Genomic DNA, 14,927 nt, shown 5'->3' on the forward strand with positions numbered 1-14,927 from the left:
AACGCGATATAGTAAGAGCAAAATCTGTTTCTCTTTCGTGCAGACTGATCCTCGCAACGCGGAGGAGGTGATAGTTCGCATCCAGGAGAGAGCTGCAGGATCTTCGAGCGGATTTCTTAGTGTACATAGAGCTAACGTGAATGTTAAACGGGAGGAGAAAAAAAAAACGAAAAAAATACGTGAGAGAAAGGAATTTTGGTAAGGAAACCCTGTTTCCGGCGCGTGAGCGGACAGTGCCAAACGAAAGAGACAAAATTGCCGCTGATGCACGCCGGATGGGCGATGCTTATCTTTGTCCGTCGCGTAAGTTTACGTTGTTTATACTCTTATTTTGTATATATATATTATACATTGCATATAATTATTGATATACATAACACACACATGCGCGCGTGCCCGCACGTACTTGTGCATAATGCATATAAATAGATGCACACACATACATGCTACATAAAACATTACATATATATATATATATATATATATATATATGTATATATGTATATATGTATATGTGTAGGAAATTTGTGTGTTGTATGTGTGTGCGTGCGCGTGTGCGTGCGCAAGTGTGTACATACGCACGTCGAAAATCCGACAGCTCCGAGTTGCCAAAGAATAATTACGATAGCCTAATCGTTAGGACGATATTATCGCGGATGAGTGTGTGTACATATATAATATACGTATACACGTGTATCCAATTATTCTACGTGTTTTAGTTTATTGTATACATATGCGTGAGGATGCATCGTCGGGCGAAATGCTTTCGCATATACGAATCGCGATTGTTGCGCGCGATAACGGGAATTCAATTACAAGCGTCTGCCCTCTCTCGTTTTTCATCCACATCTCGATTTGCGGACTCAATACAAGCCTGGCAACGAGCGTTGGTCACGACTATTGCACGGCGACATTTATCGTGCTCGCTACTGCCATTTAGCGACGATACAATCGGTATCGGCCACCGCGATCGTCAGTCGTTAAAATTAAGTTCGAACGAGTGATGCCGCGCGTGTACGCTGCAAATCCAAGTCTCCTGAGACTGAGTCGCGCGCTACGAGAAAATGGTTACGATGTGTAGGGAACGGCAGTGTAGGCATGGACGATCGCAATCCCAAAACAATATCTTGGACAGTGGTGAACAATCGAGCAGACACGCGACTTATGTTGCGCGAGTAAACAAGTACACATGATAGGTTACTTACCCCTCTCCCCGGTCGCGCTGCTCGGCTCCGACCGACGCCGACTGCAAGCCTCCGCTGCTCCTTCCGCCGTTGGCCTCTCCATGGCATTTACACGATCTCACACGCGCGCACTTATTAACGAAACGAAACGAATAAGAACGAATTGCGCAGAGGATGTAATCCCCGATACATAATTCCCGATTTACCGCGCTGCGTCTCCGTGGCGTTCCGTTGGCGGGAGCTTGACTGGTGACGCCAGTGACGTCATCGTCACCTCGGCAACTTCACTCCGATTCACCGCCGCGACACGGCGGACGTGAGTCAAGCTGGAGTTAAGATGCCGAATCGACGCGGTTAATCTTCATTCTCTATGTACGCATATTAGCGTGCGTTACCGGCACGCGTCAAACATTTTACGCGTGCATGAAAGTCGTCTCGATTAGTCGTCTCGATTTCGGTCTCTTAACCCTCGCTTGACGCACGTCGTATCGCGCGGTGAATCGGAGTGAAGTTGCCGCCGTGTGCTACCGAAGCTCTTTCCCGCCTACGGAACGCCACGGAACGGACGCGCAGCGCAGCGAAGCTCTCTCGAATCGCGTTTAATCGAATTACGTACGGCCTGCATAATTGATTCTGCATTCGTTGCGTTTCGCTAACAAGCGCGCGCGCGCGAGTGCTATGGAGAAGCGGTGCCGCGAAGGATTCCGAGAGAAGGAGCAGCAGAGACTTGGGCAGCGCGACCGGAGAGGGGTAAATAACCCATCATTCACTTGTTTACTTACTCGCATCGCTCGCGACGCACTAGCGTCGCGTGTCTCGTCGATCCTTTTTTTTTTGCATCACGCTTGTCCAAGATTTGTGGCTTTGGACTTGTAATTAAAATGCATTGACGTTTCTTACGCATTGTATTCATTTTCTCGTACCGCGCGACTCTCGGTCTCAGGAACGAGATCAGAGGTCGTTCTCGATGCGCGATTACTCAAATCAAAACTACGTCTGTAGCAAACGGTGTCGTACAACAATTTGCGTGTACAATTTGCCTCTCAAGTCTGTAAACGGGACACCCGTAAACGAATCGAACGCACAACTTCGTAGAAAATTAGACGGTTTTTGGTAACGTCTAACGCACAACATTAGGGTGCGATCTCTCTATGGAAAATAACGGGGATTCTTTTTATAAGTTCAGACATAAGTTTACGTATAAAGAGCACAGAGGCGAAATTATTCATTAGAAAACAGCAGAAAGATGTGAAAAACGCGCATCGACTCGCGCTGTGTGTGACTTACGTTTTCTCTTTAATTAAAAACGTAAAGTGATATGTAACTCTTTTACGGTGATGACAATCGCGATATTTTTAATTGATCATTGCTTGTTTACCCAAGCAAACAACGCAAAGCGAAGTAATACTTTAAGTCCCCAATTTCCGTATTTTCTATTAATTACATTGATCGTGTTATTGAGAAATCTGTTTATACAAATTAATTGATATCTAGGTAAATTAATTGTAATTAATTGAACCTTCTCGTAAAGCCTATTAACGTCATTTGCATAACGTTAGCCAGCATCATGAATATAGGAAATGCGTATGTGCAAGATAGTTTTTTTTTTGTCCATTAACCGAGTTTGAATTTATGACGAAGACTTTTTAAGACGAATCTCACGTCGGGAAGAAATCGAAAATCGATATCGTATAAAAAATGGTCGCTTTCGTCGCGCGTAAAGATGCTCATCGCGCAAATCCGTACAAATCCGATTTACAAACGTGTCTTATAGATCATTGGTCACCGTGCGTCAGAAAGCGCACACTGAAAAAAAGATTTGATAAAAATAATTAAGCCTAGATGATAACTACTGAGCTTTGGTGAAATAATTTCAATTAAATATTTAGTTAATGTACAAATATTTAATAATATATAGTAACTGTTTGGTAACCGTTTAGTAATCGTTGCTTACCATTAATGCAATTACCAAATATTAATAAACATTTGGTTATATTAATTAAACGTTTAATTGAAGTTATTTCACCAAAATTTGATTATCATCGAACTCTTTTTTCCAGTGCAGTCAGATACTTTGCGAAGTGTACGTTCCGTCGCTTGGCCTAACTCGTACAGTACAAATTAGTCTACTCTTTTGAACGACTATTCATTTAAGTTAACAAATAGCAATTACGTATAGGAGAAAACTCAAAACTGGTTCGCTTTAACTTGCCGAAACTATTATAATTAAGTGACAACACCATTCTAATAATAATCGCGACGAAGCATCATACTACCGAACGTATTCCTCCGTGGTAATCGACAGCGTTATCGGTCGACTCGAACGAATTTCCGCGGAGAACGGAGAAGGACAAAATAAGATAAAACAAAATAAAATAAAAAGAAGAACAGTTCCTCGCGCGAATCGCGGCAGATAATATTCGCCAGGTTCACCTCGTCGTACGCGTATAATTGCGAAAGTAGATACAAATCGTCACCCTTCGAACGAAGTAGAACCGCTGGACGAAACGGAGAGAGCAGAGGCAACGAGTACAAAGCCGAGGGAAATACACACGTAGGAGAGCAGCGACTTCCGTACGTTCCGTTCGGTCAGCCCGCTGTGATTCGCTATGCGATAGTGCTCGTTAGGGAGAAAATCGCTTTATCGTCGATACGTGCAGTTGCGTGTGGGAAACGTCGCGATTAGGAACGCCCGTTCGGGCACAAGACTGATTGTCGTTCGGATGGAGAACGATCAGAACGAAAATCGATTCGCAACGTTTGCGGGATCGCGAGAGCATGAAAACAGAGACCTCTTCGTTCGGCGGCAATGGACGGCTGTCGGGTGTCGCTGTTCTTCTCGAGCAAGAATTACGTGAGGCTTGCAAACGCGAATAACGCAAGCGCAGATCGGATCTTTCGAGATAGGGGATGGTTAAGAGCCCGGTGTGTGCAACCGAATGTGTGCACATCCGATTACAGCCACGAGTCTCGATTAATTCACCAATTCGTACGTACGAACGAAACACCTATCGACTTATCGTCTAACTAGAGATTACTATGTATGTAAAGAACGTGTCTTTTAGTTAACGCCGTAATAATTTAAGTCACCGAGAGAGAAAGCGAGAAGAGCGATATTATTGTAACATACTCACACACACGCACATACACACGTACACGAAAGAAGCTACGCCGAAGGAAGGTATATGCATACCTGAATGACGGACAGCTCACACAAACACGAACTCGTCGCGTTAATATTCGAGAAGAAAAAAAAAATATATATATATATAAATATTTATGATATGAATGGCGAAGCCGGAGAGTAAGATGAATTGTGCGGGCGTGACGGACGAGGAATCGCCCCGTCTTTAGATCGGATTCAAACGAGACGGAGACAAAATGCCATAGGAAGAGGGAGGAGAGAAGCTCGTGCAACCCGCGGGCGACCTGTACAGAGAGCGATACCTCGTCGCGCACGTGCGATCTATATTGTATTTTACGATATTACACGATTATATATGTACGTACCTACATGGATAAACGCAAAATAGACGTCTAATGAGGTATGAGTGGCCGTGAGATAAAAGGGGAGTAGAGGAGGCAGGGGGGGAGTGCGATGATCCGGGGGAATGTGCGCGGCCGCCCGCGTATAATTCGATGATAAAATAGGTGGTGTGTATAGATAATGTAGACTCTAGTCAACATAATATTTGTAAGATGACGCACACACACACATTATCTCGTTCGTTTTCACATACACACACACACGTACACACACGCGCCGTTAGTTCGCATCTAGCTCCCCTGGCTCTTTTTATATTTCATTTCTATCTCTTTCCTTCCTTCGTCGTCCGCTACGTCTACGATCGAGACGAGAGGGATGACGATCGGACTGCGTTTTTGCCTGGCGTTCGTCATCCCTCGGACGACTGTGGAACGGCTATCCGCCGTGATGGGAGGGGAGCAATCATATTTTCCTTCTTGTTAATTTCACTTCAAGAAGAACTCCTCCGTGAGAAAAAAAAAGCGATTATAGACGGAGAGGAAGAGAGAATGGTTCGCCAATGTTAATCGCGGATAATTTCGAATGTCGCACGATAAAGGGCGGACGCGAAGGGGTGGTCGTGCCCCAGCGCGTTCGCCGGACTCCTTTTTACATCCCTCGGTATAACAAAGACTGCGAATGTAACTGTAGTATTCGCGCGGACCACACGTGGAGGCAGAGGGAGGCGAACGGTCTCGTTCCGAGTTGGTTTTATGTGATATATATACGTACGTATGTGCATATGTGTATTTTATTAAGTGAAAAACACGGAAGGGAGCGAATTGCCGGGAGGGCGACTTCGGGATTGCGCGGATCTCGTTGGCGCGCAGTCGTTCGCAGAGAGAGAGTCTGTTACTTATATAAAATACGTATATCCAGCGAGAGAGAAAGAGATATATTATATATATATATATAGAAATGGATGTGTTTTAAGAGGATGTATATGTCGAATGCCTATCGAAACTTCAATAGACAACCGTGAAAAATCACACTCAAGCACGTTCGATTGTTTCGTAACATAAGTTGCCACGATTTATAACTTTATAAATTATCATTTGTAACGAATCGCGTCGCGGAGAGAGCACACGACGAGAGGAGGAGGAGGGTAAACGCTCTCTTTCTCTCTCTCCCTCTCTCCTCCCCCGATCCAAAACGTACGCACTACGGCCTACGGTAAAAAAAAAAGAGGAGGCAACTGTTTATACGTATACACTCACGATGTTTAATGTGAAATTAACAATCCACACGATCGACACCGCTGGTACACCGAGGTCGGCTAATGTACGCGAAAATTGTAGCGGTAGAGAGTTTAGAGGTGGGTCCCGAAAGACACAACGGGTATCACGAATCCGCGCCATGCCCAATTAATATGCGACGAGATAATTGACGACACGATTAAGATTACGCGAAGCCAATACGTAAAACGACAGTCAAGACTGCCAAACAAATAACTACGAAAGAACATTCCTTCCCTTTCACTTACCCCTTTTCCCTTAACTCTTTCGCTATGGCACGTAAGCAGAAGATGATTCTGAATGTATCTTTGCGTTTCGATCTTTTAGAACAGAAATTCAAATTCGACGATGGAAGATTTTTCTTCTACGCTACGGAAAAATGGTTAGAAGTTGTCAAATTAGCGATTTAGCTATCAAATACAGCAATCGAGCAGTCGCGTGGAAAGTCGGGCGTTAGCAATTATTAATCGATGTATTTCTGTCTGTATAAATAAGAGGGGGAGAATTGTAAGTATCTTATCTTCTGAAAGCGCGCGGAGATAATGGAAATATCAATTAGGATAATTAATCCGCAATGTGTTTTCATTTGTATATAAATGAGAAGACGACTATATTATTATCTCCTAAAAGTGCAAGCGAAAAAATAACGCAGGTATCAGTTCTAAATGGGCTGCAGCCGGTGATGCATTACCGTCAAGGGGATCCGGCGATTATACCTAGTAGCGAAAGAGTTAATCTCCGAGCATAGCGACCGCACTGCCTTCGATAGAATTTTTAACAGATCGATTCTCTGACCGTCGCTCGGGAATAAAAGAGATCAATTCGCGCCGGGAGGGGACGAGCCGCGTGACGTACTAAAGTCGCGAGGCACGAATATAAAAAAATCAAAAAGCTCTGTTTCTCTGTTCCTACGACGTCACGCGAATCATCCTCGTCGCGACGCGCGAGCTCATCGTCGACTATAAATCATTGAGCGGCAACGACACGCGTCAATGAGTTCGCGAAGAACGTGAGCGCTGGTCCACAATGCGGTTTCCATCAAACTCTATTACTCGACATACAGTACGTATCTCAACGAAAAACGTAAAGGGGGAAAAAAAAGAAACAAAAGACAGAGGGAAATTTTAGAGAGGTTTAACCGGATATAATGATTGCGATATCAGTCATTATGTGCGATAGTATTACTCGTTTTTTTAACTGTACGCTTCATTCGAGAAGAATTGTCCGTGCTTAAGAACATATACGTCTAATAAATAGTTTGCGAGAAATTTGCAACTGGTCAAATCAGCCAAGTTTCACTCACCATAGGCCTTCGTAAGCGCCGACCCGGATTCAGCCGCTTCCCAAGACGAACGAGACGCAATCGTCCGAAAATTAATTGAGCAATTAATTGAGTTATCGTAAACATGATAACTAAATTCACTGCGATACGTTCATTATTTTATCTAATGTCGCCATTCAAGCTTCTTAATGTCCGTGCATCCAATTCTTTTTTTTTTAGATTTTATATTGAAATAAGTTATTATTGTTAACGTGTTTAATAGAAAAATCGCGTTTCGTTAATTACGCAAAAATTGGTCAACTATAATGATCGTAAAGAACATAAAAATATTTACAGGAAAATTGTTCTCATTTTTGCACAGAAAATACCACGATGTTTCCAATTTATTTAAATAATTGAGTAATATGAAATAACAATATGAAATTTTTTTCCGCGGACGATGGAATGGAATACGCGAGAGGCATTGTTATGACTAAGCCAGAAAAATACGTTTCTTTTATTTCCGTATATGCATTTTACGTAGGAATACTTCTTTCACCCGATATTTGTTGCAGTCAACTGACCACAGTTATATGTAGTAATATACTTTTTGTTTGAACGTGCAAAGGTTTTTGTGTTGCTATAATTAATCAATCAAGTTTTAGAAAAAATAGTGATGTTAGCTAATGCGAATGACGATTATTTGCTGCTTGATTAAACTAGAATTGAATACATCCGTCGATGCAAGACTTGCAAGTAAGTATTGTTTAAATATACATATGAATAGCTAGCAACAGTGAAGCGTACGAAATGTACGTGATACGGGATTATGGAAACAGACGAGGGTGCTAATCATTCCGTCCCCCCTTTTTTTTTTACAAAAATAAGTCTTTATTTGTAAACGATGTCTTTGATAGAGTAATCACTCCAAAAGACAAACATTCAGAGATCTAGATCCGCAGAGCGACGTTGGCAATCGCAAGAATCTCAACAGCGAGAAATCGTAACTTACTTGACTTAATAACACTCATGCTTTGGCAATACTTTGCTTATTTAAATCTTTCGCTTTTTTTTGGGCTTCCTTAAATTCCATTTTGGTTTCGATATTTGATTAAAACACTTAGACGGTGATAGTGAAATCCTTGGGCGATTTGGAGAGCGAGCTGTTGGAGTGGAGACCACTCGGTAGTCGTTTCCTGTGTAACTTTAGCTTCATGTCGATGTCGCATTCGGCCTCACTGGTCTCGTGGACGTCGGTGAAACCGCTCGGTGGCTTCAATTCCAACGTAGACAGCTCGCTGCCCCAATCGTCGTTCCTCCTCATCATTCTGAACGTGCCTGCCGGCTCCTCCAGGAGACAGAGCGACTCGACGGACTTCCTGCTCGGCGGCTCCTTCTCCAGCCTGTCGTAGGAACCAGGACGTACCGGATGACTCGGCGACGCTCCTCGCGAGCACGAATGCACTCCGGACTCCGATAGCTTCAGCACCGGTCGCAGTATACCGGGAATGCGACCGTCGATCGCGACGTCGATCGCGCCGCGACTCCTGCGGAAAACGACGGTCGTCGTTGAGGTGAAAAAGTTGCAGAGGAAAAACTGAAGCTTATTTGAACAAGTGGTATTAAGCCGCTTATACAAATTAATCAATGTCATGGAGGATACAGTTAATTCCAAGATGATAAATATATCGAAGAAAATTTTATTATCGCGTCAATATTTAATTTAGAGAAGTGCCTAGTTTTGCACTATTAAAAATCAGCAGCAGAATTTAATGTGATATAACGAAAGCAAATTTCAAGCAGGTACATTAAAAACATTTAATGTACACTTAGTGTAAATTTAATGTTGTTAAAAGTGCACTAAATTTCATGCAAACATTTTTCACTTATAGATATATTAAATTTAATGTAGCTAACTGAAAAATACTGAATTTCATGACATTTTTTAACAGTGTAGTTTATCTAAGAGAGCTTTTTTGCAATGTGCTAATAATGTAGTGAAGAAACGATTTTACTCAAGTATTTAAAAATTCAGCTAGATATAAATCTGAAAATAATTTCGTAGAAATCATCAAAATAATGTAACATATTCAAGCATGACAATAACGCTGCAAAAAGTTTCGACATTCTAGTACCAATGTAAGTCCCTTACATAATTATTTTCAGGGGGTTCAGTGAAATTATTTTTAGATCTGTGTCTATCCAAAAACTTTTAGATACGTTAGCAAAATTGTTCTTTCCGTGTAGCGATTCTAGTGAACGCAATTTGCTTTACCGTTGCTTTTCGAGCCTCGGGAAAGTCTTTCTCTCAGAAATTGGTGACGGCTCGGTTGATGTACTTGATTCGTGCGTGTGGTACAGCACATCTGGAAAGACGCGAGACGTTGACGCGGGAAATGGATTAGTGGTTGCGCGCTTGATTTACATGATAGGCCTGCGTAGACGCGGCCCGGACACAGAAAACCGAATACTAACTTACTATGATGAACCGGTCGCTGCACCAGGGCGAGCCGCTGCTCCCGCTGATTCACGGAGTTCGGCCCCGGCGAGCGGGCCATTATCGACGTCGGACCGGAGTCGTCCAGGTGATTCGACGACTCGGTACGACTGCTGGTGCCGACCTCCGTGTCGCTGTCAGAGCCCAGCGTGTCGTACTCCTCCGACTCCGATTTGAACGATTTCGATTTGCGTCGCGCACGACCACGTACTTTCGTGTACTGGTCCACGTCGCACTGCAATCGATTCGCTGTATGGGATTCTTTGCGGGGAGAAATGCGAGAATTGTTTGACACGCGACTCTTGAGAATGTTATTTGAAAAAAAAAAACCTCTGTCCCTTTGTAAAATAAAGCGGGTAACCGCGTTGCTCTTACTCGACCGTCAATTGTAAAATATTAACAAAGCGGAAGACAAATTAACTTAATGCTTTAATCTTTGAAAAGACAGTTTTTCACGCCTCACGGAATATCTTTCATCGATTGTTACGGAATATTTTTGCTCCTTTGCATCCTCGTTAATACTTTTCAATAAAATAAATTTCTGGTTCATACTTTGCCTCTCGCATTATACTCGGCACTGTAATTCAATTCGAACGCGTAGTAATTAAATAATGTCGGCGATTCTAATTTACCGTTCTCTACGGGTGCGGAACAATTTATGATCCTTTTAAGTATTGATGTAAAGAAAGTGATTACTCCCGTTGCATTATAACTTCGTTAATGAGATTACTTTCAATTGCACTGACTTTAGCCAAGATAGACATCTAGATATCATAAGTTGAGAAATCTTTTATCAACCCGGACGTCACAATTTACCGCCGGAGTGGAGTGTCAAAAGTGAATCATAAGATGGATCGTAAGCGGCGACACGGCCGCCGCCGTAAACCGTTGTGAGAAATAAACGTACTTGAGCGCCTTGCAGCATCGTCTCGCTGCGTTCGTAGAAGAACGCCTGTCTCATGGGGTTCGCCGAAAGATTTTCCTGCTCGGGCAGATTGAAGGTGGCATACGGATAAATGTCTTCCGAATACTCGGGTATTCGTTCCAGGGCGCTCACCTCGCGGCAAGGCGATTGCTGTCCCGGTTTCCTCACGGTGGCGTAGTACTGTTCCCTTTGCTCCATGTTGTGTTTGTTGTCTAGGGCCGCCTGCGTTTGCGAGCTCGGATCGTTCGCGCCGGATCCATCCGGATCTGGAAACGGCGCACTCGAGTTGGCAGGCACTCGGTGATCACCAATTAACATGACGCGCGCTGACTGTATTCGGAGCTTTCCAGAGGTAGACACGTATCGACACAGGAGTAATTCCGCCTTTGCTCGATATTCAGTGAAAGACGAGGACGAAATGACTTCTGCGTCGATATGTTTCTCCGGCTAGAAAGCTCTTTCATAATACACGTGATTCTACGGGATGTTTTCTGTAACTCTATCATTTAAAATATCTGTGTTGTTTTTAATGATACGAAAATATATTAAAATGGGAAAAGTTATTCGCTTCAAAGAGGTAAATATTATGATACGCGGTACTTTTTTTCCGTGCTTATTATTTTGCGAGATTTCGAGATCAACATTTTTTTCAAGGCAATGGCATATTTTTATTAACGTAGTTATGTTGCTCACGTAAAAAAAAACAAATTCAATCATATAGGATACGTTGACCTTACTGACCTATTTAAATGTGATTCTTTTTTTTTATATTTAACGTAATTAAGATCGACATCATACCCTGTATAAAGTTAAATTTGTTTTTTTTAATAAATTATATTAATAAAAAAAACGTTAACAAAATGTCGATTCCTAAATTATCGAGTTACAAGAAATACTCTACCAAAAAAGCTAATACAAATCGTTAAATAAAGCGCATCGACGCGAAAGGAACTCACTTTTGAAGTAGAAGACTTAAGAAAGCTAATGGAAGTTAATAAAAGTTAAAAAAAGCAAAGTGTGCGAATGCACTCGCGTGAGGAGGATATAAAATTCCATCGCCGTGTAGATTGAGCGCATCCTCTCGCGGTTATAAGATAAAGGGCGCTTACGTAGAGAGTTGAAGATGATATCAAGAAACTGCGGTAACTCGAATAAGTACGAGCGAGCGTGCCGGTATTTCTTGAATGATTTATGCACGGGGAAGATATTCTCGTTTCAGTAGCCGACGTATATCTGGAGCAACGTCCCGGCTACGTGATTCGTTTATGAAGTTTTTAATTAAACCAAACGCTCGCGGCGGATATCGCGGACCGCTGTTGTTGACATTGTACCTGATATCGAGGGTAGTTGACGAAAAAATAAAACGTCACAGACTGTCCTATTCCTCCCCTCCTACTCTGTTCCAATTCGCGACGGAACCGCTACAGTGTGTAGGAAGTGGAATACGCGGCGAAATAACCGGCGTCCGACAGAATTTTTTTTTTACAACCGGGAAAACTGTATCCCGCGCGCAGAGTCGGAGTTGGCGTGCGTTCGCTCGTTCGAAGCGCACGCATGCCATGTTAACTGATCGAGCGGAATTCGACTGGATCGTATACTCACGTGTCTTGAGACAAAAGCACACTCCGGCGATCGCAAGCATGACAGCGATAACGGAGATGACGCTCGGCGCCAAAACGTGAGCGTCGAGGTAGAGCGGAGTATTCTCGCTTTCCTGCGGATGATCCTCGTGCAAACGGTTGTTTCCGCTGGGTGACAGCGTACTGAACAGGTACTCAGCTTGGGTGGAACCGGCGTTGTTGTAAGCCGTCACGCGGAGCTCGTAGCTGGTGCCGCTCTCCAGATCCACGATGGGAAATTTCGACTGCGGCGGCACATTATTCGACACTGCCAACACACATCGGTCAAATTAATTGTCGGTCTGATTAATTATCGGTACGCAAGCATACTAATAATTGAATAGGCGCTTAAAGTAATCACACGACGAGAATTTTAACAATTATTTTTTACATGTCAACATTTCCAAATTAGTTTAAAATAATGCGAACGTCCCGTTACACGAGTGACACTGCGATTGATACATTGGCACGCGCGAGTGACGAGAAACAAATGTAATCAGTACGGAACTTGCTCGATATCGATTTTCGAATTAATACGGCGCGATCAACGTCACGCTCCCGAGAATTATCGGGCCTCACTTCCTCGCTTCGTGACTCGAACTTTCCGTTAAGAGTTGTCGAGTTCTTACCGAGCAGCCAATCCCCGGGCAGCCTCCTATATTCCACGACGAAGTAGGTCAACGGGCAGCCGCCGTCCTGCCAGGCCGCCAATTCCAGAATAACGAACGTCTGATTCGGCCTGACGAAGTGATGCTTCGGCGGCGGGATCGGCTTCGAGCCGTTCGTCTTCGCCGTTTGTATGTCGCTCGCGCTGCCGCTCCCGATCCTGTTGAAGGCCGCGAGCGTAAATTGATACCGCGTGCCGCACTGCAGGCCCTCGAGGAGATGCGTGCTCTCACGCCGATCCAGCATGACCTCCTCCCATTCGGCGTATTCCCGACGATAAGCCAAGAGAAATCCCTTAATAGGCGCGCCGCCGTTGTCGCCCTGCTTCCATTGTAGCTGGATGGCGTCGGTCGTCGTGCCGGTCGCCAGCAGAGTAGGCGACGTCGGCGGCACTATGCATAAAGTTTACCAATTAGAACTTGGCTTGTGCGCCCGGCTCGAGAGACGACGAAACACCCGCTCGACATTCGCTCTCGCGAGTCTCTCGCTCTCTTGCGCATGAATAAGAATTCGTCGGAGTTATCCCGTAAGACTGGCGCGCCGCTCTCGCATATGTACGAGTTTCTGCATAAATGTAGCTCGAGCTTTAGACACGAGGCAAAGCACCCCTTCAATCGAGATTATTCAATCGAGATTACGTAAGACCTTTAATCGAAATTATAATTCCAAAATTTGTTGAGCTATACCAGCAGTGCCTCTGCAAAGCTCCGAGGCTCCGTTTGCGAAAGTTCACGATATAATAACGCGAGCGCCTGCCGCGTCCGAAAGATTGTAACGTGACTTTAAATCAAATTATTCTCGCGAGAGGAGGCGGTGGCGTTATCCACTTCCACGGCGGATTAAAATTTCGCACGCACAATGCACGTCCGCTTATCGCGCGAGCGTGACTGACGGCGACGGACGGCGGCGGCGGCGGCGGCGGCGGACGGCGGCGGCGGCGGCGGCGGCGGTCTTAATGATTTCGCTTAACACGACCTACCCTGTATATGCAGCGTATACGTAATTTCGTCCGTGCCGAGCGAATTCTTCGCGTGACACGAATAGTTGTCCTCGTGACTTCTCTGCACGTTTCTCAGAGTTAAGGTATTGTCCGGCCCCACGTCGGATCTGTGGAAAACTCGTTCGTTGAAAGGTTCGTTCCGCCAGCACGTATGCGCTACGCGTTTTTCGCTTGCACTTACTTTTGTTGAAGTTTCATGTCGGCACGTCGCCACTCGACGCTCGGCCGGGGATCGCCGACTACGAGGCAAGCCATATTAACGTCCACTCGCCACGGTACCACGATGGGCACGCCATACGATATTATGGCAGCTGGAACTAATTAAACGAGCCCCCGTTACGAGTTTCCATTCGTGTCATTTACGCTCCGCTATATCTCCCGCAAATGTGGATATTATCGAAAAGTCGTAAGCACCGCGCTTACGTTCGTTATCGATCGCGGAGCGTGTTCCACGTCAAAGGTCCATTTTCCTTTATGGAATATAGACCGTCGCTCCCGTGCGAAGCCGTATTCCCTCTCGTATATTCGATGCGCGTTTCAGCAGTTGCACAGTTTTCTCGAGAACTCGGCAGAGATGAAAAGTTATATAGGAACATTCGCGAAGCATCCGGTAAAATTTTATGACGAAAGCGCGGAATTTTTCAATAATCCCCAAGCGACTCACTCGGGAAAGCGCGCGACTTACCAGTGGCGCTAGGCTGAAGCTTGATGACCGGCGTGCTGGAACCCTGACCGACCTTAGTCGAGGCCGTGACCCAGGCCTCGTAGGTTTCGTGCAGCTTCAAGCCGGTCGCCTCGTGATGCAGGTTCTGCGCGGGCAGGATGCTCTTGGTGATCTTCACCTCCTGGCCCTGCTCCAGCACGCGGATGTAGACGGTGTACTGGATCAGCATTCCGTTCGGTCGTCGCGGCGGCAGCCAGGATATCACGACGGCGTTCTCGCCGCTGATCACCGCCTTCACGCGTTCCGGTGCGTCGGGAACTGTCAGCAGAGTACCACTCTTTGGGTCGACA

The 14,927-nt window shown here is 44.8% G+C and overlaps 2 protein-coding genes across 11 annotated transcripts in view; one reads left to right on the forward strand and one right to left on the reverse strand.

The window, feature by feature from the left end:
- The window catches only part of LOC105195208 (tyrosine-protein phosphatase 99A), a 309,085-nt gene extending 301,872 nt beyond the window's left edge, over positions 1–7,213 (forward strand). For all 6 annotated transcript variants that reach the window (XM_039449885.1, XM_026131022.2, XM_039449886.1 and 3 more), the window contains one exon: positions 44–7,213. The gene's annotated coding sequence lies outside the window, so the exon portion shown is untranslated. The remainder of the gene's footprint in view (positions 1–43) is intronic.
- An 860-nt stretch (positions 7,214–8,073) lies between these two features.
- LOC105195209 (Down syndrome cell adhesion molecule-like protein Dscam2) overlaps positions 8,074–14,927 on the reverse strand; it is an 87,990-nt gene continuing 81,136 nt past the window's right edge. For 4 of the 5 annotated variants that reach the window (XM_039449882.1, XM_026131036.2, XM_026131035.2 and 1 more), the window contains exons 21-29: positions 14,599–14,895; positions 14,095–14,230; positions 13,893–14,020; positions 12,877–13,305; positions 12,231–12,515; positions 10,611–10,894; positions 9,686–9,938; positions 9,482–9,572; positions 8,327–8,753 (exon numbers count right to left, since the gene is read on the reverse strand). In XM_039449882.1, the coding sequence (XP_039305816.1) occupies positions 8,327–8,753; positions 9,482–9,572; positions 9,686–9,938; positions 10,611–10,894; positions 12,231–12,515; positions 12,877–13,305; positions 13,893–14,020; positions 14,095–14,230; positions 14,599–14,895 (2,330 nt within the window). Of the gene's footprint in view, positions 8,754–9,481; positions 9,573–9,685; positions 9,939–10,610; positions 10,895–12,230; positions 12,516–12,876; positions 13,306–13,892; positions 14,021–14,094; positions 14,231–14,598; positions 14,896–14,927 lie in introns of all 5 variants that reach the window. The other variant, XM_026131034.2, reaches the window with a different exon arrangement.

Source organism: Solenopsis invicta, chromosome 5 (assembly GCF_016802725.1).
Source record: "Solenopsis invicta isolate M01_SB chromosome 5, UNIL_Sinv_3.0, whole genome shotgun sequence".
Taxonomy (NCBI): Eukaryota; Metazoa; Arthropoda; class Insecta; order Hymenoptera; family Formicidae; genus Solenopsis; species Solenopsis invicta.